This window comes from Monomorium pharaonis, chromosome 6 (assembly GCF_013373865.1).
Source record: "Monomorium pharaonis isolate MP-MQ-018 chromosome 6, ASM1337386v2, whole genome shotgun sequence".
In the NCBI taxonomy this organism is placed as follows: domain Eukaryota; kingdom Metazoa; phylum Arthropoda; class Insecta; order Hymenoptera; family Formicidae; genus Monomorium; species Monomorium pharaonis.
The window spans coordinates 20929541-20948633 of NC_050472.1; the positions used below are offsets into that span (position 1 = coordinate 20929541).

Below are 19093 nucleotides of genomic sequence, written 5' to 3' on the forward strand. Positions count from 1 at the left end.
AATAACTTTATCATATATTACAGTCATATTTTCAGTGTCTCTTTGTAAGTTAATGATATGTTCATGTTTTTTAATAAAATACATTTCTGCTATTTCACGTTTCCTTGTAAATAGTTCATTATGCAAAATAGTGAGTTTAGACAACATCATATATCTCATAACCATGTTTTTAAATGGTCTAAACCTACTATTTTGCATAATAAACCGTTTACAAGGAAACGTGAAATAGCAGAGATGTATTTTATTAAAAAACACGAACATACCATTAACTTACAAAGAGACACTGAAAATATGACTGCGATATATGATAAAGTTATTAAGGCTGTATAATCGTTTATCTTGTCGAATTGCTTAGTATTTGTTAGCTTTGTTTTCGCGACCTTTCGTGTATATTAAATACATTGTATGCTTTATCTCCTCACTATTGTAACGTACTGCGTCTATAACAAACATGTCACACGACTGCGGACAATATTATAATATCCGTTAATCTAATTGTGTTCCATATGACACACGCTAATTGTAAGTTTTGTTAGATTATTTATTGCACATATGTAAGTTACTGCGTATAGTTAGTTAGACTATAAAAAGTTATCAATTAATTTATCTTTATAGATGACATACCTGGGCACATGCCATAAAAAATTGCGTGAGTTATAAGAATTAATCTTAATTTATCACACTTGATAAGGACCCAAATCTACGTTTGGAACGTAATGTATCGATTTGAGAATAAATCTGGCCAGTAAGGTCGAACCAATACTAATTTCAATTTTAATTGTTCACTGGCAAAGTAACGAACCACTATTACCTTAAAATTATATCTAGCTGGGTTTGTTATTGTCTATACTTTACTTTTGGAGAAGAATTTGCAATTCTATGAAATCAATTAAGAGCCAAGCTTGTCTGAAAATAATTAGCGTTCAATCGGTAAACAGACAACTCCACCATCCCCTTAATAATATACATATAATAATATTAAAGTGACAACAATATAATTAATTTCCATAAATAATAATAATAATATTTATAATAAATAGATGACCAACTTGATAGAATCTTTAAGTAAAAATCCACTTTGAACATGGAAGAAGCGCGTCCGATTTTATCTCGCACTTGTGGAACGTGACATTTTCGCAGACGGTCGAGATGGACATTTTAGCGCAACTTCTTGTTAACTTGTTCAATCTGCTCGTCGATCCTCTGGGAGGTACCCCTGAATTTGTTCGGTTCGGGTCCGATCATCTGTATCAGCTGTGGCACGTCTTGGCCGCTAATCTGTGTGAAACGCGCGAGGGACTTCATACATGTGTACAGCTGCTCCTCCGCAGGACTACCGTTGAAGTATTGTAGTAACGCCATTGTCAGTTCCACTGCGACGTCGTCAAACACCTACGGTTATTCATACATTACGTGAGGATATTTAAGAATCACGTCATATATCTTGCGTAAATAAGAAAAAATAGGAAATAGTCCAATTACTGACAGTGTTCCAAATACTTTAGAAATTTAAATGTTTCTTTGAATGTATAAGTTATAATATTACATGAAACTATATATATAATAAATATAAATATATATGTGTGTGTGTGTATATATATATATATATATAATTTTACTTGAATTTTTAAGAAGTCTACTTTTTTATTAAAAATAAAACTACAATCTTCTAATTAAAAAAAAACATTTAAAATCAAATTTTTAATATTTGAAACATTGTCAATAATTGGACAATTTACCTACCCTATGAATAAAGTTGCACGACGTTAAGTTAACAGTTACCAATTGCAGTCAATTTTTAATTTAATTAATTTAATCTCTTTCTCATAGTAACCTCATAGTAACTTTCTCATAGTAACAAATAACATACAAAGTTCTTTATTTTTTCATATGAAACATAGTGAAACAGATAATATTACATTAGATTCAAGGATTACTTCGGAACACGTCAAGACTTCTTCGTAATTCTCCATTCTGTAGTTTTAGTGATCATTAGCCTATGTATATATAATATATACACAAAATGTTATCGAACACTCACAGTGTTGAGAAATTAATCGCGATCGTCGCGCGTATGGCGTTACATATTAATACGCGTATGGCACGCAGGACACCGAGAACACGATTGACGACTTACCGCAGCGCACAGTTCGATCTAACATGGATTTGGATAGGTACCTTAGAAATGCTGCCTTTCGGTAAAAGTCGCCGCAGATTTTTGCTTTTGTTCATTTTCTGAAAAAACAGTATCCGATTTCTGGAAAGGTATCCGTCACACGCAGCGTTATCCGCTGCCACGCGATTAGAGAGCTTTCAGTTTTGTTTGTGCGCATGCAAACGAGCATCGAGCGAATCCTTTAAAAAGCCATTCTTTTCGATTAATGGCAAGTACGTGGGTTCCCTTTTATTTTCTTTTCGTTGCTCGTTCGTGAGAAATGGCTTACCAGGCGAGATGTCGACGATCGCGTTTAGTATTACCAGCGATTTACAGAGCTAATACTTTTTTTCTTTTTTATTAATAAAGGCAGCACTTCTTTTTCAGGACATAGTGCAAGCTTGTCCTTCTGCGACATCGGTCAGCATGAAAGCGGCATTACAAATAAAATCGCGCATCGAAGGACTATTCTAATCTTAGTCAATCTGTGTGTTTCACATCTTTTCTTCTACATAATAATTCTATTTAAAACTCGTAAATTTAACACAAGATCCATAAAACCAGAGAAAGATCCGTACTTAAAAACTATATTAGTTTTTAACTGTATTAGTTAGTAACTAATTATATACTAATTATATAACTATAAACATACAATAATTATATTATAGAATCGTAATCTTCGATGCCTTCGATACACGAAGTGCTTGTAGCGATGAGTTACGAGAGTGAAAGCAAAAAAATCGGCGAAAAATAAGTGAGAATGTTAATTGGACCGGAAGGATACAGACCACAGTTTTTACCTCCTTGCAGGCAAGGTTGTGGATGATGGCCGCGCCGCGGATCTGCAGGTCCTCCGAGTTTGAGAGCAAGGAATGCACCGCAACCTTGGTCGTCACCCTTATGTTGCTGATATTGCTGCTGACATTTTGATCCTGATGTTGCCACTCGGATATGTAGAGCAGCCATTCTGAGCTGCTGAGGTTCTCAAACATATTTGCCAACTGTGTTCGAAACAGTTAGAGCGTTGACGTTAAAGACTTTCAGAACAATAAAAGTACAAATATTATATATACAAATTTCTACCAATTTACAAAATTAGAAAATTATAACGTAAATCAATGTAAAATTATATTAAAATCACTGTTAATCTAATAATTTTACTTGTACTTACAAACTGTGCAAGAGGAAGTTGCTCTTCTAGCGGATGTCGATCGATGTCGTAGGCATAGCTCATGATGATGTGCTCTCGCCTGTCTTGATGCAGCAACAGAATCACATCGTCTTTTAGTGCGGCGACGGACAGCACGTTCAGTAATTTTACTCGCACGTCACTGTCTAACGATTTATCATAGAGAACTCGACCTAAAGACATTTAATTTAATCAAATTAGTTAACGTAACATATTATATATTAATATATTATGTGCCGTACTTTTAGAAATAGATGTCAAAACTCTTGCATATTTCTCCTAGCAAATATTTTTCTTCGTGTAATTTTTTAGAATTTCCATAGCTTCAAAATTTTTCAGATTTTTCATACAAATTCAAACATTTTTAAAAACTGCTGAAAAAGATTTACATTTTTTCTTAAATTCTTTATGTATATAAATTCTGAAATGTTCTAAGATTTCTAAAACTTTTTATTTTATAAATTCTGAAAAAGCTTAAAATTTTTTCAAAAATATTAAAATTTAAAATAAAACTAAATTCTTAAAAATAAAGTTTAAATTTAATCGAATAAATTATATAGGTCTATTTCCAGACTTTACAGACTTGAGAGCTATGCACTTGTATCATTTCAATAGCTTACCAACAAAGTTCAAGAAGTTGTCACCTAAAGCCCAGGATCCCTCGTCCTCCAACACGTATTGTCGCAGTTCATCCAGACACGTTTGCTCCTCGTCGTTTAACTTCCCCTTAAGAGCGCTTACCAAACCCTCGTATTCCGTTCGCACGTCTACCAGATCCTTGAACACTATTGGTGGATCTCGACGGCGCTTCTTCTCTTCTTGCTCGCGCTTCTCGTCCTCTTCCATTTGCATCACTCGCTCAGATGGCAGCATCTCCGCGGGCGCGTTCTCCCCATTGGCTCCCTGTTGTTGAGTTTCGCCGACCGCATCTGACATAAAGAATAAATACAAAAATTATTGTTTAAAATTTCGTAGGAGAGTTAACACAAAACTTTACGTACTCTCATTTTCTGCCATATTTGCGCAGCAATTGCTTGGTCCGGTACTGTTGCTGTCACTGCTGGTGGTTTCCTTGCTGCCCTTTTCTTTCTTCTCCTTTTTTTTCTTTTTCTTCTTTCGGTCTTTCTTCGCTAGCTTCTCGTTAATGACGTTCCTCCGTTCCTCTAACGCGATCGAATTCAACCTGCGAATATGTGCAAAATTTCTGTAAAGTACCCACGAAAGCATCTTAATTATCGCGCAAAACCTATACCTCGCTTCTTCAATAGCTGTATTTAAGAGTTGATATTCCGGCGAGGCTTCCCTCTGGAGTCTCGGTTCGACGAATCTCTGACCGACTGTGAATCCCGCACTCGCGCTATTACTTAATGTTTCTATCAACGGGCCTAAAGCTTGTCCAATAGGTCTGAAAATAAACATAATTCATATCAATTGAAAATTAAAATATATATTATTTTCCTCGTAATGAGAGGGTAATATTAAATATCAAATTGTGATAATTAATAAGACGTACGTTTGTAATATTTCCTCCGGTAAATCAAGGATAAACTTAGGAATGCCCTTGCCCACCAGGAAGTTACTAACTTCTTCAGTGAAGGAATTACAGTTGTGCTTGAAGAGGTGGTACGTGCCCGGTCTGAAAGAACAAAGTTGCTTGTTATAAAAAAAAAAGAAGACAAGACAAAAATAATCAATTCTCGATTAAATCCAGAAACCTGATGAAATAATGAAATTGTACAACAGAAAAGCCGAGTATGTAGTTTAAAAAAAAAATCAAATTCTCAGATAATAAATTCGAGCGCGTCTTACGCAGTGAAATTCTCTTCGTGAAAGAAGATTGCGGAAGCGACACGTGGTTCCTTCAATAAATTAACGAATAAATTTACCAAGGGGAAGAGAGACGACTCGAGAAGCGGTACGAGTCACGCTTTGCAGAGTAAGGAGGAAAATAAACGAAAATAAGTAAAGGGAGGCCGAAAAGCGATGCAAGCACACGATTTGCCTTCTCACACAATTTCAACTACAAAATGAAGACGCGGAAGCGATGAGAGCTGCGGACGAGGCAGCCTCTCGACACACTCGTACATGTCAGTCGGCAGTACTCACGCGAACGTGGAAGTCCCCAGGCCGTTTATGTATTCCAGGAAGACCGTGTAGGGTAGGTAGGTCTCGCCGAGCTTCTCGACTCTTTGAGGATCCCGTAGCTCAGTGCCGCCCTGAAACACAAAATGCCGGCGGATCGCCGTTAAAATCGCGCGTCCAGGAAAACCGCGTCGCGCCGTCAATGTCAATTTCGCGACAGCTGCGCTGATCCGGCGGCCAGTCTCGTTCGCCAGGGGGATAGAGAAGAAAGGAGAGCGAGAGAGTAAAAGAGAGAGAAAGAGAGAGAACGAGAAAGGTGGAGAACACACCCGCCTCCTCCTGGCATTAGTGGCCGCGTATAATTTTAGAACAACGACAAATCTCGCGCTTCCCTGCGAGAAACCGCCGAAAATAGATACTCGTTGGAGCCGCGACCTCTTCTAAAACGCAAAAGAAAGATTCCGGGCCGGCGGAAGTAAAGAGCAAAGGGGAGAAAACGGGAGGAAAGCATTTATTACGCGCTCCGAGAACAGGATTTCCCGAATAGATGGGAGGAAGTACGGATGCAAATTCTTGTGCCAAAGAACGGAGTCGGCGCGATATACATTTCACGCGAGAAAGTGAAATTTCAACGAACGAATAAGAAAATGATAGAAACAGATGGAAATGTTATCGAAATTTTACAGTAAAGTTATCATTTCAATCAAACACTTTTGAGCTACTGTAAAGAAATTATTTATTTATATTGTTTCTCAACTATATCTTAATGAATTACTAATCTAAACGTTTTTTTTTTTTCCTAAACAATTTGTAAAGTTATCTGATCTATTTAATCAATTTAAAAATTACAATTTGCTTTATATCTGTGTATATATGTGTAAGAAATATTAAAAATATTTATACATCCAAAGCATAAAAGTAAAGTTTTACACAATACATCATACGTAAACTGAAAACATGATAAAATAAAATTACAAAAACACGGTGAGGTAGATAAATGATAACATATCTGATATTTATGAACCAAGAACACAATATTATACAAAATTTATTAAATCCAATTTTATCGAATTTTTGATATGTGATTCTCGATGAAAATATAAAAGAAACCGACATGAAAATTAACAGATATGATTCGAAAGTTGAATAACACTAAATCAGCCGGTCAGTAAATTCGGTTAAACTTCATCGAGAAGCTAAGAATCTGTCTGCAAGTATCACAGCGGGTTACCGATAGTCTGTCGCAGTTTTCTAAGCAGAAGAGCCCTTCACTACAATTGCCGTCTCACAAATTTTAGAGTCTATTCCTTCACCTTCCCAAGCTCTAAAATCGCACTCGCTTCTCCTCTCTCTCTCTTTCTTTCTCTTCACTTCCGGCGGCTGCGGGGCGAAACCGGAAACGCGCGCCCGCGAAAACTTGCGAATCGGGGACGAGAACGGGCGTGAAAAGAAGTCGTCGCGGGACCGTTCTTCCTCGCTCTCCAGGGGATCGGGAAACGACTCGCACACGGACTGCCGATGCTCGGAGACGCCAACGGTGAACGAGACGCCGACGTTGAAGGATATTACGTGCATGGCGCGCGCGCACTTCCGAAATTGCGATTCGCTCGTCTGAAATCGTTGTCCGCCGAAGATGCCGTTCGGGGAAAAAAAGGGGTTGCTCGTTGAGAAAGAAACAGGGATGCCTGTGCGAGGCGAGATTTGTCGGACGAGTCTTGTGATCGATGAACGTGATCAATATAGTAGAGCTCGTAAATGGGGATGCCGATGTAACTCGAAAGAAAGAACATTCATTCTCTTCGCGAAAGGAATTTAACGCTAGATAAACCGGCATTTAATGCATATTTCATATTTTGTTTTTATTTTTAACTTCTTTACATATCTGTTATTATTTTTAATCTCTAAACAATTAATAATTAACCGAAAATAAAAACTCCGACAAAATTCACTTTAGTTGTTTTCATAATTTAATCTAAAACCCGTTATTCTGCCGGGTTGTCTGGTGTTAAGACAATTATTGGCGACGTCGTTAACACCTCGTTGTGTCGAGTTTTGCCAGGAAGAATTGATGCGATATGCAAAGAGGAGAAAGAGGTAGAGACATAAATTTTGGAGATGATAGTATTAATTTTTAATTAGATAGGTAACAAATTCACGCTTATAATTGATTATCAGCTGCGTTAATCGACGAATAAAGCGATTATTATCAATTGCAGCATTGCCGGTAAAGTCCATGCGAACGTACACAAGTGTATTATGTCGTAAATATCTCGAGAAGAATATCTTATATCTTAATAATACGTCCGCAGTATAATGCGGACAGTATAACACACGGTCGAATTTCATGGTGGGTTTCACGTGGGCGGAAATGAGTGTGTGCCGGTTACATCGGTTTTCACGGTGTCGCAAAGCGACGCATTACAATTACGCGTGTGCGCGCGCGCGCGTTAGTCACGTGCGTATTTTCGTCAGCGTGGTTAAAGGCAAGTGTACGTGCAACCGTTAATGATTTCATCGCGTTGCTTTTAGAACGCGCGTTTAAACGGTGTCGCGATTATTACTCCTCCGCGACACGGTTCGTCAACGGTGAGGGATCGCGCGCGGAAGATTTTATAATTCTGCAGTATACAGTTTTGGTACGATTCCAGCGTAATTTTAATACTCCGGGCGCCAGAAATAGCCGGCTCTTTCGGGTACCACCATCGAAAAAAAGGGAGGGGGGGAGGGAAGCGTTAAATACGTTTTCTAAATTCTGTTTAAAGAACGAGGACGAGTTGGTGACAGAAAATTTCGGCACTCATTTGCACGTTTAATTACATATTGGTCTGAGAGGCATACAAAAAAAAATCGCATTTCCATTGTCAAGGGGGATTTTAATCAATCGAATTACTCGAAAAGGATTTTTGCTCCGGTTGTATCTTAATCTCGGGTAATTTTCGTCGCTCACTCCGTACCTTCGAACATAGGAAAGTGAAATTCCTCCGACTCGGGTCAACGCGGGGAGGGGGATGAACTGTACCAAGGTAATCTCACTATCTAGCCCAGCGGAGGGATGATGGATCGACCGACCGCGATTACGACTGCACGGCTGCGGCGATTAGGGAAGCAACCACACCGGAGACGATCGGGGGATGAACATATTGTCGCATGCGGGATGTAAGCGCGGACTCACCTTACCTTCGCCTTACGTCGAGTCCGAGCGCGTGGAGCATGGGGAGAGCAGGAAAGAGAGTCTGGCCGCGGGGTAAGAAAGAAAGAAAGAAAGAAAGGAGGAAACGCAGAAGCGGAGAGCGGAGAGGAAAAGCGGCACGTGTGCGTGCACCACGCGCGCGCGCGCGTGCACCGGGGGATTATTTTCGGATTGGACCGCACCAAATTTAGTTCCCGCTCCCGTGTCTAGCGTATCGTATGGCTACCGCCGAGCGATGGCTCCGCTGCCACTCTACGACTAGATCTTCGGATGATCGGTCGTGACTTCGCGCGGGCGCACCGATGGATGGGTCCCCTGATAGATCAGCACCGAGAGCGCGACGGGAAGAGGCGGGATCGTCAATTCTCTCTCGGCGCTCGTTGATAGCGCGGCCATTGCTATTTATATTGCACTTGTCCCACGTTGTCGCGCGATGATCCCCTCGCGAGTGGCCGGCCTGAGATCATTAATATTGCTGCAGCAACATGTAAATGAGAAAGAGAGAGAGAGAGAGAGAGAGAGAGAGAGAGAGAAGGAGAAGCTTGTCGCATGGGTGTAGAGCTTAGCACTAGGAGAACTGGGAAATGTGGTGTTTATTCAGCAAACAGGAATGTCGCACCCCCGCGAGAGGAAGGGGAAGGCAGGACGTGGTGCTCTTACTAATAATGCGTTGTTGATACTGGCCGGTAGCCGCGATTGAGATGATCTATGTGACGCGCGGGAGGGATACTCACGAGGAGGAACGAAAGCACTCGGGCGGAGTATCGGGTACGCTGGCGCGATGGGGACCACCTGCGTGACTGAACGAGAAAAATCCCGCATTGTACTTTCAGCGTTTCACCCGGCGTTTCGCCGCGGTGCAGGCAGCGCTAAAGATTATTGCTCGACATTCCGCGATAGTGATAATTAGATTCGTCGGAGAATACTCACGGGTCGGACACTCTGGATACCGGCGGGCCCGTAGAAATACTCCCTGCCGTACGCGACTATAGCCGTGTGCCATATTCCGTCCAACTGGCGACCTACGAGCAAGAGGATCAGAGATTTAGCGACCATTATTTTTAAATGAGAAACAGAACTCGATTGTATAAAGTGGTACTTAATCCTAGGTAGGCGGGAAGAATTTTCTCTTAAAGATTGTGGTAATTGTGGGACAACGTAAACCTTGAAGAATTTTACTATACTTTTGACAAAATTTACTAAGATTTTAATGAAATTTGGCAAAATTTTGTAAATTTTACTATACTTCTAACCAAAATTTACTAAAACTTTGTCCAATTTTATTAAAATTTTACTAAATTTTAGTAAATTTTAATAACTTTTTTGTTAAAAGTATGGTAAAATTCTTCGAGGTTTACGGTTGTCTCACCATTACCACGATTTTCAGGGTAATTTTTAAGAGAAAATTCTCTCCGTGTATATTTTTAGTACCTTACGTAGACACCTAGGGATCTGTGAGACTCGAGAACTTCATTGTTTAATAACAATGTTTAATAATAATGATTAATAACATTGTTTAATAAAAATTTAATAACAAAAATCACAAAGTTTTGAAAAATCTCTCGGGTCCAACAGACTCATAGATGTCTACCTAGGGCTAACGTGAGTTTTATACGCGCACTATCAAGTATTTATATAATATTTTATTATATTTTTAACATCTTTGACATAAAAAAAATCTTTTATATTAGATAAGAGATAATTAATAAGATACCTGTACAATATGTGTGATACAAAACGTAGAAAAGAAATATTGACATAAATATATCGTACCGACTTATCGAGAGATATATTAGCGTTATCTGTGAAATTCATTGTGCAACTATTTGGAAATGAAAGTAAGTCAAAAATTGAGTATAGGTATCTTATTTAATAATTAATCACCAATCATAGGCTTTCACGTGTTAATACCAACAAGAATGATGTTAATCATACAATGACCCTTGTACAAATGTGCTGTTAGGGCCACTTGCACTAAACTCGGATTAACTAAATCGTTGATTAGTCCATTGGAATTTACACTAATCGTATTTGTCGTTAAGCAAAATTAACAAATGCGATTGGTCAATTCCAATGGACTAATCAACGATTAAGTTAATCAGAGTTTGGTGCAAGTAGCCCTTAGTATTTCTAATACTCAAAATAAAGTAATAATTACTGGCCAATTTAACACTGCCAAGTATAAAATTTTTATAAGGGAAATATCCAACCAGTGTAAATAATTTTAATTTAATAACAAAAGATGTCTTGTTACAACAGACATCTCTAAAATAAAAATTAAAACATCCTTCGCAGCGGAGGATCTGGCTCCAAGTTTTCTGACCCAGAAAGAACTCAGAATTTCAATGAAACATGAAAATTGATTCTATTTGTATCCCCGACGTGTTCCAACGAGGCAGCCTCGAGACAGGCTTAAATTCAGGCTTGCGAGATTTTGTTCAAGGACCGGCGAAGACGATAATAATTGTCGCGGCTCGTCCTCGCGTCAATTCGTCAGATTGGAACGCGAAGCTAGGGGGCCCGGATGAACCTCGAGCTTGCGTTCGCCTCCTTCGAGCCCAGTTCTGCACCGCGGAAATAGCTAAGTACATCCGCGTATGCGACACGAGAGCGTCGCCCCGCGATTCTCTCATTGCGCCTCTCTCGGGCCTCCCGGTGATGTCGAGACCTCGCAAGAAATAACCTGGCCGTTATAATTACTTCCAGAGCGAGCGGCGCGAGAGACCGTCGACGTTTACGCGGCGAATTTGAAGGGAGGCTCTCGGGCGGCTTTTGATCCAACGGCATATATATTTATAGAACGTAACTTTACGTAATGCAAATTTCCGATTCGGTGCCTTAACAAGTAACAACAATAATAACAATAATTGTTATTAAAAACTGCATTGACCGCCGGGACCTTCTTCAAATCGGATTGGAAACAATTGTCGAGCAATTAATTGACAATTACACTGGATTCGTTGTCGAAGCAATTAATTTATCCCGGGAGATAATCCCGACGTTCCTGTCGGTTTCACTTGACATTCGGGCTCGGGCCTGGGTCGACCGCGCCAATTCGAAATCCAGATCGAAGATTTCTCGTTGGAACGCACGCTGCACTCGACGCACTCGAAAATAGACGGGCGAGAGTGCCGGGAGGAACGTGTAACTTGGACGCACGTGGTTGCCTCGCGCTCTTTACGCCATCCGCATGGAATTCCGTACGGATTACGGGACGGCCCCGTTTCTGGCACTCCCTTCCGGCAACGCTTCCGCGTTAATCCCACGTTGCACACATGCGATTCTGCAGAAATTATCGCCGCGCATACCGCGCGTGTTTGCGCGTTCTTCTCCCACGATGCTACTCGTCCTTCGTGTCATTCGGCTCTAAATCCCCGAAAATTAATTTTCTAGCGTTTATATCGCAAACCCGAAAAAAAGATGCTATCCCGAGAAAAAAAAAATAGCTGCAGTAACCATATCACTATAATTTATAGTCGCTTTTTAATCCAACCATATTTTTATATTGTAGCTATCCAACAATATAAATTATAGTTTGTTTAAACTATATTAAAGTCCTTATAATCATAACATTGGTCTATGCAACTTGTAATGCGGTTTCCATAACCAAAGTAAAGATTTTTAATATAAGTTGTATCACAAAACAATCGCTATCAGCGATCCATCATAAGCATATGGTTTCATAATTATTATTACCAATATAATAATAATAATAATTGCTATGAAAATAATATTCCTGACTATAATTATTATACTATGTAATTATAGTCGCAAAAATCGCTTTTTTTCTCTCGGTGTACATGTGATAGCTAAATTTCACTTAATATAGCTAATAATTTAGATATCACGCATCATATTTTTGCTAACTAAAACTAATCTTTCTTTTCCGTGAATGTATACCTCTTGCCATGTTTTTTTTTTCAATTTTATTCCTGCACTATCACCCCCGAAAAACAACCCTGTCACTTCGGCGCATCTCTCGCGTCCCCGCGAGACGCATCGATTAATCCGTCACGAGGCTGACCGACACAACAATCACGACGTGTCGCTCTGAGTCATCGACGCCCAAAGTGTCGCCGATTCTCGCGACGGCTGTTTATATTTGAAACACCTTTAATCCGAAATCGTCCGTGCGTTCTGGCAAGAGTCGCAACGCCGAGAGAAGTGATAACGAGTCAATACGTTGACAGCGATTAACTTGTATAATAATCGTGCATGATTGGTAAGATCGAAAGAGACGAGATCAAAAATCGATTGATTTTAACTTAACTTTCACGCGAAGTTGAGTTTAAAGATGATCCATTATTATTTAAGGGCTCTATTACATGGAGATTTCAATTAGAGGCGCACTGATAGAAAAAAATAATTGCGGTAAAAATGTCACTATAATTTATAGTTACTTTTGAATCCAACCATATTGTTATAGTTATTCAACAATGTAAATTATAGTTGGTTTAAACTATATTGTAGTTCTCATAAACATAATATTGGTTTACGCAACTTACGATATGATTGCTATAATCAAAATGGAGATTTTAATATAGTTAGTTGTACCATAAAATAATCATTATAGGCATTTGCTGTAAATATATAGTTATTATTACCAATATTATAATAATAATTACTATAAAACTGATACTCCTAACTATAATTATTTTACTATGCATTTATGGTTACAACACATTTTTCTATCAGTGCGAATCGTCGATCTTCGAAAGTTTCGCAGAGTATTTCATTTTACTAACGTGTAGTTACGTTAATTCTTTTGTCTGTCACTTGCAACACAAGAGCAGGAGAACTGCAATCGTGTTCGTTTTCACGATTGGCGCATAACAAAGAAATACGCTTTGCACTACGTTATATCTTTAAATAACGTTCCGCCGGCTCAAGGTAATGGAGCTTAAAATTGCGCCCGATGAAAACGACGATGAAAACAGCATTCCATTTCGATAAATATTGTGAGCAATCGCTGGTCACGATGTCGTGACGCAGGCTTCGGTTCTTCAGGTCAATGACATTTTTCGGAAAAAAACTTATTTGTCCGCTGAACAGCATTTTAATAAGTAAATACTAATCAATAATATAGATATTGATATTTTCGGTACCATTTAATTAAGCTTAAAAAGCACATAGCTAAAAGCTAATAATATCTGCTTTAAAAAATAAAACACGATAATCGAATGTTTATATTTTCGTTCTAAAAGTGTACTCAGAAAAATCAAGTTAAAAAAATTAATACGAACGATATTTACGTAACAGTGTCATTCGTCAATGCCTTTCCTCATATGCTTACCAATAAGCAAGGACGACATCATTGCGGCCATTCCCTTGGTGAGATCATAAATGTATAGCTCTACTGTCGTCCTCATATCTTCCTCCTCCATCTTGCCCTGAAAAAGAAAATTAACATCTCTCATAAACCGTCAGAATTAATTGATTACGAGCTTAAGGTAATCGCTTCAAATAATATAATCGTCGAAATTGCCACGTCGTCCACACATGTTGCATCGCTCGGATTCAGGCCCGTGAAAAAAAATACATCCCGTACGACTCTCTGGTTTTTCCTGACATTTACGCGCGACGGAATCCGCGTTGCCTACGCCTCTTCGTGCACGTGAGAATTGACAAAACGACTCGGACGTTGTGCTCGACGACGTACCTTGCGACGTTGAGCACTGCCGTACGTAACGACTCGGGGGACGCAAATACACCGTTCTCGTCTCGGAGAGCCGTTGCTCTTCCGCACCCGTATGACCCGAGGCGTCTCTCTTTCTCTCCCTTTCTCTCTCGCTCGCTCGCTCGCTCTCAAAGAGACGGCGCCTTTCGTCCCGGCGTCTCGACGGGAAAACGAGACGGGAACGCCGGCTACGAGGTGTATATCAATATATCGTCCACGCGCGCGGAATCCTAATCGGCGTGGGTGAGAAAAAGTAGCCACGAGTATCCGAAAATAAGGATTTCGTTGTGGGGAAAAAATATCCGCCACCGTTCTTGCGCAGAAAAAGAAAAGATAATGCCGAATCAACAGCATCAATGCGCTTCAATTTTATTGTATTAATCCTATTATATTAGATATTAATTAAATCAATACGCCGTGCTTTTCTTTTACTGATTGAAATACAAAGTCGACGCAACATTACAAATGAATCAGCAGCACATGCTTGTGACGTCGAAGATTTTTTTTCTTCAATTTTTTTTTCCTCGGTACATAATGATGAATGATATAATCCGATGGCTGGCACTCTTGGTATCTAGGCTAAAACAATTTCACGAGAAGATAATGCAGGAAGTAATACTTACGCAGCTTTCTTTTTATCGTGTCTTCCCGACTGTGTGGCGAAGGCTTCTTCGATATTCGTACGGCCGGGCAACGGTCGGTTTCTCGTGGAGGATGGTCTGGTCCGAAGGAGTTTCACCGTGTGATAAAGCTGCAATGAATCAGCAATTTAGAAGCGCTCGCGTATAAAGGAGCTATAGCTATATAATTTTCACGCATGAATCGTTTGACGCGATTTAAATAATTCAAAAGGATGTTGCGAAATCTGAATTTCGTAAGAAGAAAACTGAATATCTTGTAGACGTCTAAGTGTAAGCGCACTTTGTTATCGTTCAGAAAAATAGATAACGAGCTCGATTTCTCAATTTATTTCTCAATTTGTTGGAAGTCCTTAATAATTTGCCCCTCGAAGCATATTCCTCTACCAATCTGGAAATTTCGAAAGAAATACACTGCTCGAGATTTTCAAATTTTACTTATTATGTAACCGCAACTTTTATCTGCCGCAAAATAAATTTTTCGAGGAGTAACCTGGTCTTTCAAACAGCACGGCACTTAAGATTAAAATACGAAAGTTACTCACACAAATATAATTATTAACACTTTGCAGCAAGCCCAGTGTCGAGTACGACTCGACATTGTTTTACATTGAACATGCTACATCGATTGCTATAGCGTTCACTTCCCGATTTATTTGCATTTTTAGGAGTGTTCCACTTCTGTCGACAGTCAATTATTGTTAATAAAATTCAAAAAATTCATTCGCCTATTGAGAATGAAGGAAGAGAAAAAATTCGGACGGCAACGAGTTAGAGCCAAGTTGTGGCGAAAGAGAGAAACCTGATGAAGACTTAATAAGAATAAATTATTTAAACCGGTAAAATAATAATAATAATAATAATAAAAGCTGGCGAGGCATAGGAAGAGAAGCGTCTACCTTTCTCTCATTGACGGCTTAACAGGTGGATCGATTATCGTGTACGACCTCCACGGGGGAAGATTGGTGGGGGGGGGGATGGACGGAGGCGAACCCCTGGCGGAACCCGTGAACGAATATCCTGGCCGACGGCGACGACGAGGAAGACGGAGCACTCGGCGCGCGCGTATAGGTCCCGAGCGGATCTCCCTCTCGCGCTAGATGACTACCGGCTAGCAAATGCAAACTGATCGCGGCGAAATCCTCACCGGAGTACGCGGCCTCCGCGCGGCGGGTTTGCCGCGCCGCGCCGCGCGGTAGTCGTTCTTGGCAGGAAGAAGAAACGGTAAGGTAAGAGGTAAGAGGGTCATAAAGCAGCGCGACTGCTCGCCGTCCGTCCCGTCCTCGAATTTGCACTGTCAGCGGATTTTCTCGTGGTCGCACGTCACGATTATCGCCTCCCGATTACGGCCGGTTTGGAGGAATCGTAGAAGGAATCGAGGCTGGCGTTAAAAGACGACGCTATTGTCGCTGAGTCACTCTTGAATGACGCAGACACTCGGCGTGAGAGAGAAATTGTCCCTCTCTCTTTTTCCTGGTACGCAGTTATTCTATTAAGGTCGCATACATAGTCTCCGCCGGTGGCTCTAGGTGTTTTTTCGACGTGCGATTTTAAGTATATGCTCCCCCCTGTGATTTCACAGTTATTCCGAAGCATAATGGACTTTGGCGTGAGACCCTCGTTGGCAGGCGTGTTTTGGAATACGCGCGCGCGTCAAAAATACACGTGATTCTCCGTTCCGGATGGGAGATGCGACGCGAATCGGGAGGATCTCATCAAACGCGTCATCAGAGCGAATATTATCTAAATGTGAAAATTTAAAATTACACCGCGGGAGACACGCCGCGATTTTTCGCAGTCGAAACGAGCGTGCGCCTTCTTAGAATTGGGGTAAAGTGTGGGCCAACTGTGGGAAAAGCGTCGCGAGAATTTGTCTTACGTTCGTCGGTGAAAAAAAATCACGAATATCTGGAATTTTCGAAAGATCGCCTTTGGACAGCTTAATTACGATGAAATTCATCGTTTGCCGACGAAAGATGTGCCAGCTTTTAAGTTTATTTATATCCGAGTACGATCACCTGGTAAAGTGGCGGCGATTGCCGGCACCGTGGCCATGACCACATAGTAATTCGCGATCGATTAGAAAAAAAAAACGCGTCTCTTATTCTTGCGACGATGCAAATTCCGTTTTGAATGTCCCGGCAGCTTTGCATCCTGCTGCAGGAACAAAGTTTCTCTCGGGGGAGAATGAGAAATGAGAAAAATTTCAATTACAAAGTAAATAATGTAAAAATGCATGATGAGGTCCTAAAAATCGTATAAGTATATAGAAAAATTTTCAAACTTTAGATTTGAATTTTATTAGATTTATTAATAATTTCCGTGCGGTAATAATAATAATAAATTATTTGCATATTATGTTAGTTCGTAATTAGTTCATTTGTTATTTTCGGGAAAAAGTCAGTTAAGACATTTTGAAGAATTAATTTAATCGACATATAAAATCGGTTTCACCGTTTCCGATTAATTTCTTTTAATCTTCCAATTAAATTTAAGAACTTAAGACTGGTATTATTTTGTTTTCCATGTTTGTTTGTTTTCTTTTTTTAGAAAAAATCTAAATTATGTAAAATATAACACTTACAATAAATAATTACATAATTTTTAAATAAAAATAATATAGAAATTAGGTAAAATAATGATTAGTTTCGAGTTTTGTCAAGTTTAATCGATCAAGCTAATCGTAGATGACGAAACCGGCTATCAATTGTTTCATACAAATACAAAAACTGTGTTCCCTTACAGCGCTTGTAAGCATCACTTGTCCTTGTTGTCCGTGTAATCGTGATAAACAACAAGAATGAAATGATGCTCACTGCGTTGTGAACACCAAATGGAACGCAGCCAAAATTTAATATCAAAGATACTAAGGACGGAATTCATAGACCGATCTTAAGTTCAAGAATCGTCTTAAGTCTAGCCACGAGCAGACTTACTTAAGACTTACTTAACCAATAAAATAACAGTATTGACTTCTCAAGATGGATCTTGAGACAAGACCGGTCTATGAATTCCGTCCTAAGGACCGGTTCGACAAACTCCGATTAACTTTAATCGTTAATTAAAGGCTTGTCAACGTAACAAAATACAATGGTAAACGAGTCAACGATTTAAAGTTAAATCGGAGTTCTGCGCCTAAATTCTACAATAAGAGATTTTGAAACGAGCGATTTTTTAAATGTAAATCAATCGCCGATTACGTTATTAAACGGAGTTTCACCCAAAACATCCCTAATCGCGATCTCACCGTGCATTCGGCATCGTCTCTCGGAGGGTGTCGTTCCGGGGAAAGCGAAGAGCCCCGAGGGTGCGCGCGCTCGGAAAAGCGCGACGCGGGCGCACAACACAACCCGAGATGTCTCGCGACTCGCGAGCGCCGTCGCGCCGCGCCGGACACGCTATATCGACGGCGCTACGCTCTTTCGAAAGTGCGCCAGGGGTCGGCGTCCGCTTATACCACGCCGTAGGGCAGGTTGCATAGTGCGCGGAGAGATCGTCGTCGCGAGAGAGGGAAGAGTGTTGTGTGTTTGCATGTGTATGTGTGTGTTTGTTCGTGTGCTTGCGAGTAGAGTCGTCTCGTCGTCCTTGTTTTGTCGTCTGTCGCGCGCACGATTATCAACGTTCGGACGGACAGGCGGGGAGAGAAGAGAGAGAGAGAGAGAGAGAGAAAAAAAAAACAGAGAGAGGCAGAATTTCAGAATCGCCAAGCGAAAAACTTACCAAGCGAGGACGATCCCCCCCTGGGAATTGGCGTGTATACAACGGCTCGATTCGACCAGTGTGTGTGGCAGGGACGCTGCTCGCCACCGCTGCTTGCTGTTGTTGACGCTGTCGTTAGCTGCTCGTCGAGATCTCTCGCGGGAGTCGGTTGTACCGTGTCGAGGAGCGTGACGACGGCGTATCGTGTCCTCACCGCGGGTGTTCTCGTTCGCGCGCGCGCGCGCTCAGCTGACTCCTATCATCATCATCATCATCATTATCGTCGTCGTCATTCCGCGTATACACGTACGTACAGTTTACGCGTCGCGAACGGGCAACGGTGCGGGAACTAAAGGGGCACGCTCCGACATCGATATTCGGTGATCATCGCTGCCACCGCCGTCGCGAGGAATCGCACGTCGATCGCCGAGAAGGAGCAAGAAGAAGAGTCGCACGATAAAGA

General features: G+C 40.5%; 1 protein-coding gene across 4 annotated transcripts; it reads right to left on the reverse strand.

The window, feature by feature from the left end:
- Positions 1 to 973: 973 nt before the first annotated feature.
- LOC105838228 lies at positions 974 to 18790 on the reverse strand. Of its 4 annotated transcripts, none has more exons than XM_012683642.3 (13): positions 18652 to 18790; positions 14917 to 15044; positions 13910 to 14006; positions 9547 to 9638; positions 5451 to 5560; positions 4858 to 4980; positions 4597 to 4749; positions 4346 to 4527; positions 3965 to 4273; positions 3327 to 3517; positions 2956 to 3156; positions 2179 to 2235; positions 974 to 1392 (listed from the first exon to the last, which is right to left on the reverse strand). In XM_012683642.3, exons 3-13 carry the CDS (start codon positions 13998 to 14000, stop codon positions 1159 to 1161), a joined length of 1743 nt encoding a protein of 580 aa, XP_012539096.2. In that variant the 5' UTR covers positions 14001 to 14006; positions 14917 to 15044; positions 18652 to 18790; the 3' UTR covers positions 974 to 1158. The 4 variants fall into 4 exon arrangements, with proteins under 4 accessions (XP_012539096.2, XP_012539095.2, XP_028046474.2 ...); XM_012683641.3 differs by lacking the exon at positions 18652 to 18790 and adding an exon at positions 15831 to 16232; XM_028190673.2 differs by lacking the exon at positions 2179 to 2235.
- Between the last annotated feature and the right edge of the window lie 303 nt (positions 18791 to 19093).